This window comes from Daphnia pulicaria, chromosome 6 (genome assembly GCF_021234035.1).
Source record: "Daphnia pulicaria isolate SC F1-1A chromosome 6, SC_F0-13Bv2, whole genome shotgun sequence".
Lineage (NCBI taxonomy): Eukaryota > Metazoa > Arthropoda > Branchiopoda > Diplostraca > Daphniidae > Daphnia > Daphnia pulicaria.
The window spans coordinates 23,884,809-23,891,235 of NC_060918.1; the positions used below are offsets into that span (position 1 = coordinate 23,884,809).

Here is a 6,427-nt window from a genome sequence, read left to right on the forward strand (position 1 = left end):
GACGTAAGGCCAACAGTACATAACAGTAAGGGCGCATTGCGCCAACAACGGGCTGCCTGCCCGGAAGATTATTCGCCTTGCCTGTGCGAATTGACTGCCAACGGGATCGAAGTCACTTGCGTCGATATTCCCGTCGCCGATATTGCCAACGTCTTTTACCGCACCCGAAACATCGACCTATATACCAGGTCGTCTTATGACGGCCTCTGGTTCGGGATCTGTCGATTTGCCCACCGACCTCTTGAAAGACAAACGCGTTGAACGCATTTACCTGGGCTGCCAGGTCAATGCTTCCCCCAAACTCGGCCTCACTATTGCGCCTTCGACTTTTGAATTCACGCGGTACAACACGACCGTCTTCGGCATCTTGAACTGCGATCTGGCCGGACAGACGGACATGCAATACCTGAACGATTTTTTAATTCTCAACACTTTGAGAATTGACGATTGCGATAAAATGGAAGCCATCGAAAGCCTACCCACTTCTACCTTACCCGCCCTCAAGGAAATGATTGTCGTCAACTGCACAGGACTGGAAAATGTCACCTTTCCCGATTTGACTCCGGCCAGATTGGAGCTGTTGCAATTGGAAGGCAACGGGTTGACCGATGCGGCCGTCAACAGCATTTTAGTTTCCGTTGCCAGTTCCTCGTCGTCCAGTTCATTGCAGAAATTGGTTTTGTCGAATGAGTACACGATGACCAAAGTCCCAAGGATCGCCTCTTTCTCTAAATTGGCTTTGTATGACGTCAGTTTCAACGCCATCCCTTTCATGAGCCAATCAAATTTGATTTTCAACGCACCTGTTAACTTGGTCGGCCTCAAAAATATCGGATTGCCCGCCAGGGATCGAAGGAGGGGCTTTCTTGGGTAAGCCTGTGTTTAAGTAACGCAAATAAAATGTCTTTCTCTGTTTATCTTTTTTTACATCTTTTTGGGCAGGTGACTACTCAAAGGCATTTGTCTACTTGGAGAACAATAAACTGACCGAGTTTAGGGAGGACGTCTTCAAATCGATGCTGCAGCAGATGGCCGCTCAGCCTGTCGGTTCTGGAGGTCAAGTTTTCGTCACTGGAAGTAATTCAAAATTGATTGAGACATGGCCGTATGTTGCTGACATGATATACTGACTCGCATTTTTCTACAGATCCTTTTGATTGCGGTTGCGGTTTGGCCTGGTTGATCCGAGACAATCCAGCTCTTCTACCCAGTGTCCAGGACGGAGTTTGCGGCGGATTCTTTAGATTCGAGGACCTTAATCCTGATTCCTATGCAAACTGTTAACTTGGGTCAAACTGCTGAAATTTATTTTTATAGAATTTGGTAATCCCCTTCAGCGTCTTGCTTTATTAATTACTTAAACATTATGGTAAGCAATATACGATTCATTCCTGTCAACATCAAAATTATTGTCTTTGATTATTTATCGACACTATTGTTCCCGTATCAGTTCGATGAATTTAGTTTTTTACGAGTTGGAGTTGACCCCCCACCCCCACTCTTTGCGGCTTCATTTTCGTTTCATAAAAATAAAAATTAGTAGTTTAAGCGGAAAAATTAAGAAAAGTTGATGGACTCTGTATTCAACCTTTTCTGAATACCGTTGTTAATTACCTAGCTCTCATTAACTCCATTCCACTCATGTGGAATTTTGCATCAATTCTACTGGTACACATTGCGATTGTTTACGTTTAATAGTTTAGGAGATTTTTGTAAAAAAATAGTGAGTAGTCTAAAATCAAATTTTTCAGATGGAAAAAAATGCGTTTAGAACAGAAATTTCTTTATTAAATTTACAAAATCATGTATGTAATATTTTCCAACTTCATAAAACTCCCTTAAAAATTAAAAAAAAAAAAATCTTACCCCGGGTATTGAACAGCTGGCTCACGGTACCGTAGCACAAGGCACAAGGCACAAGGCTCCAACCACTGGCGCAACTGTTCCCCTTAGATTAGCGAATTTTTGGTCATTATAAATGCGTATTTTATCAGTTTAGTCTGTAATGTACAAAATATGGTTATTCTCACTACGCACTCTTCTCTCTTCTTCCTTTCCAAGGTAATCTCCCTATGCAAAGTCAATCAAGATAGATTTGCCCTGTCTTGATTGACTGTATGTGCGAATTACAAGTAATCCGCTAAGTAATGAGGAAAACAAACAATAGTTATATGGATCTGTTAAAACTTGCACAGAAAAAATCAATTGCGTTTAGAACAGGAATCTCTGTTTATTAAATTTACAAAATCATGTATTTATTATTTTCAAACTCTAAATAACTCTCTTAAAAAATAAAATTAAAAAGTTGTCCCGAGGATCGAACAGCTGACTTACGGTTCCGTAGCACATGGCTTCCACTTTTCGGCCAACTGTTCCTATTATTTATACGAATTTTTGGTAATATATGCGCATTTTACGGCATTTCATCAGTTTCGTCCATTATGTAAATAATAATGTTATTCTCACTACGTACTCTTCTCTCTTCTTCCTTGCCCAGGTAATCTCTAGGAAAGGTCAATCAACATGGACTTTCCCTGTCTTAATTTACTGTATGTTCAAATTTTAGCTAGTAAACCGCTACGTAGGCCTAATGAGGAAAAAAAAACGATAGTTAAATGGATGTGTTTAATCTTAAACAGAAAAAAATGCGCTTAGAACAGGACGCTCTGTTTATTAAATTTACAAAATCATGTATATATTATTTTTCAACTCTTAATAACTTCATAAAAAAATAAAATAAATAAGATGTCACCGAGGATCGAACAGCTGACTTACGGTTCCGTAGCACCTGGCTTCCACTTTTCGGCCAACTGTTCTTATTATTTTTACGATTTTTGGTAATTTATGCGTATTTTGTGACGTCCTACGTACATGATATGTTAATACTCACTACGCACTCTTATCTCTTGTGCCTTGCCTATGCAAAGTAAATCAAGATGGACTTGGCCTGTCTTGATTGACTGTATGTGCGAATTACAGCAAGTAATCCGCTAAATACTGGGAAAACCAAACAATAGTTAAATCACTTAAATGGACCTGTTAAAACTCGCACAGAAAAATAAATTGCGTTTAGGACAGAAATTTCTTTATTAAATTTACAAAATCCATATATAATAAAAGAACAAGCTTTTGGGGGAGGAGCCTGTGTCTGTCACGGACATTTTGGGGGGAGGAGCCTGTGTCTGTGTCAACACAGGCTCCTCCCCCAAAATGGAACATGCCCAAACATGCCAATCACCACTAGATGTCGTCGCCGTGATGACGCAATCTTTGATGACGTAACAACCAGCATCACCACCAGATGTCTCGCCGTGATGACGAAATCTTCAAGTAAGGTACTGGGCAGATTTCTCACGATAAATTCTTTTACGGGCAGATCGTGCTACAGAAAAGCGAATAGCAAAAGAGTCCAGCTTTACGCTAGACCAAAGTTCCCCGGATTTGAACGGGGCTCAGGTTACTCGTCCGCTATATAATGAGGAAAACAAACAATAGTAAAATCACTTAAATATGGATCTGTTAAAACTCTCACAGAAAAAAAATTGCGTTTAGAACAGGAATTTTTTTATTAAACTTACAAAATTATGTATAAGATAGAAAAGCAAGCTTATCAGCTCGCCGAATGGATAGTCGTAAGCCAGTTGAAAACTGTCTTAAATGACAAATTCGGAGCCTATTTTTATTTTTAAAAAAATTTTTCGCGAAATTTTGACTTGTCTGAGTCATGGCTAAAAATCAATCGGTCAAAACAATATTTTATTCTTAAGTCGCAGTTATTTGTATTAACGAAAGTTGACGATTACATTTATAAAAAAAATGCATGATTTATCATGCACTACAGTGCATCCGGGTACAGGCAATAAAACAAACATCCATCATCAATAATGCCTTGTAATTTCCAAATTTCCATCAGAAGTTGATGCGGGATACTCTGAAATGCAAGCCTAGCAAGAGTTGGAAATGAATCAAAAGGATAGGGTGGAATACGAAAATTTAGAGGAATACCAAGTTCCAGCATCCATCTCTCTTTAGCTGCGTCTAGGACAGGTTTTTGAAATTCGTTTACAGTTGTCTCCAGCCATAATAAGTACTATTTTTCTTCTTTTCGCTCCTTTTCTTCTTCTTCCATTTCAATCTGCATTTCTTGATCCTGATTCACCAATTCGATATCCACTTCGTTTTGCAAATCTTCGATGGTAGAAGAAATCCAATCCTCGTACATCATTTCATCCAGATCCATTGTTTGAAGCATTCGGTCTTAATTGCGGAGGTTCAATTGACATCAAACAATGCTTTTAAAATCACCTCGAGTCGAACGCCCTTATATAACCTCGTATTCACACTTCCCTTTCGCAATTGCAATCCTGTGGGATTTTTAATTCACAGTTCAATGTCCTTGCAAGTTATTTACGTTTAGTTTGCTCAACTCATATTTTCCAATTTTTACACATAAAGTTCAATAATTGAATTTAAAAATAACCATCTTTTAGTCAAATAACTGCAAAACTTAAATCTTCATCTTAAATCTTCATATGGTTGTTGCGTCATGGTTGCGTCATAGCGGCGATGCTATGGACATCTGGTGGATGGTTATTTGCAAACCATTGATCTTGTGTAGCCTGACACAACATATTTAGCCGTCTTTCTTCCATCTTCCTAGCAAATAACCCATCACCAGTCGAAATTTTCAATGCTCTTTGATAGTCAAATGGCAAGACGGCCAAATCTCTAATGTGTCTTACCCTTGAAAGAGCGACGAAAGTCAGGCCGGCGGTTTCTTTGGGACCGATGTCTACAACAGTTTTGCCTAGAGTTTCTCCTTGAGATTTCCATACGGTCATCGCATAAGCCAGGCGAAGGGGAAACTGAGTCCGGACGGCTCTCGTGTCATCAGACCGTATGGATATGGCCGGGATTGGTATACAGTTGTGAGTTGAAATGCCGTTATTCATGGTTGTAGAGAAGAATTGAGGACCAGTATAATCATGCCATCTAACAACGATGAAATCAGGCAGATCAACATTGGGCTGTTTGGAATAGACGATGTCAACCACGGTACCTCTGGCACCATTAGTGAGACCCACAGCCGTGTTGATGTTGGATGTCAACGTTACTTGGGCTCCAATCGCAAGGTACAGTTCAACTTCAAGCCCTCGAAACTGATCAGATGGCTTTGACTTGCCACTTGAAGGCACATTTACCGACCGTAGTAGGGTGATTGGCATTTGAAGTTGTGGTAATTTAAAGTAATTCCTGCGATTTACAGCTTCGTTGGTGGCAAACAAGTAGGTCGCATCTTCAAAATCAGTGCCAAAGTTGGCAATGGCTTCCGGATTCCTTGCTTGAAGGAATTTCCACTGGTCTATGGAACAGTTTCCCTCTCTCAAAGAGTTGAGTGTGTCCAGGAATGTTTGCTGGTCAATGTCGCCATCTTCTACTTGTTGTCGTCGAACTTCTGTCAACTTGATGACGGATTGGAAAGCCAAGTAAGCAGCCCGACCCTCGTTGGCAAACGGTGCTGTTGATTGGGAATAGAGGGAAGGAGCAGCCACAGGAGGAAGCTGAGCTGGATCTCCAACCAAAATAACAGTCAGCCCACCACAAAAAAGGTTGTTGCCTTTGGCTTCACGAAGACGAGCGTCAATTTTTCCAAGCATGGTCAAGCTCAACATTGAATATTCGTCAATTATGATAATTTTAACATGACGAAATTTCTCTTGAAGAGCTGCCAGTTTCGCTCCATTAAGAGGGCCAAACTTTGTGCCTTGGCCTTTTTCTACTGGAATTTGAAATATCTTGTGCAAAGTTTCACCGCGGATGAGATGGGCAGCTTTCGCGGTGTAGGCCGAACGGACGATGTGTTCTTTAGGGACAGCACTGGAAATTGCTGAAATAGTGAAGGTTTTGCCAGTACCAGCTGTGCCATTGACGATCAATAACAACTGTTTCCGAGATTGCAGAGCCTCAACAACCATATCGAACCACATTCGTTGTGAACGATTCAGTTGACTGGGACTGACAAAGGGTAAATCTGTAGAATCAGTGCCGAGATCTCTTCCGTTGGTTAGATGATTAACCACCCAAGTGCTTCCACAGGCCAATTCATGTGGAGTGTAATGAAGCTGAAGACTAGTCAGCCAAGGGAAAGAACGGTCAATCACAGGTAGATCAGAACGAACTTCTTGTTCGCCAGCAGGTCGCATACCGACCACTTGCTGCCATTCAAGTTGATTAAAGTTGTCGTTTTCAATGTTGTCTTCTTCCTGGAGGTCATCAGCTGCCTGATCTAATCGACTTTGTAATTCTTCGTCTAAGTTGAAATATTGACGCAGTTCCTGAGCTGCAGTCAATCGAAAGTCTTGCCATTGGCGTACGACAAGGTTGTCATCCAAAAGCATTGGAATAGATGATTCCGTCCATGGGAAAA

At 40.8% G+C, this 6,427-nt stretch overlaps 1 protein-coding gene across 1 annotated transcript; it reads left to right on the forward strand.

The window, feature by feature from the left end:
• Positions 1–6: 6 nt before the first annotated feature.
• On the forward strand, positions 7–1,421 carry LOC124342836. Its single transcript, XM_046796020.1, has 3 exons — positions 7–870; positions 943–1,077; positions 1,148–1,421. Exons 1-2 carry the CDS (start codon positions 197–199, stop codon positions 944–946), a joined length of 678 nt encoding a protein of 225 aa, XP_046651976.1. The 5' UTR covers positions 7–196; the 3' UTR covers positions 947–1,077; positions 1,148–1,421.
• The last annotated feature ends 5,006 nt before the right edge of the window (positions 1,422–6,427 follow it).

Excerpts from the sequence above, each read along its gene's own strand:
- LOC124342836 (XM_046796020.1), top strand. The coding sequence starts at position 197 with ATGACGGCCTCTGGTTCGGGATCTGTCGATTTGCCCACCGACCTCTTG.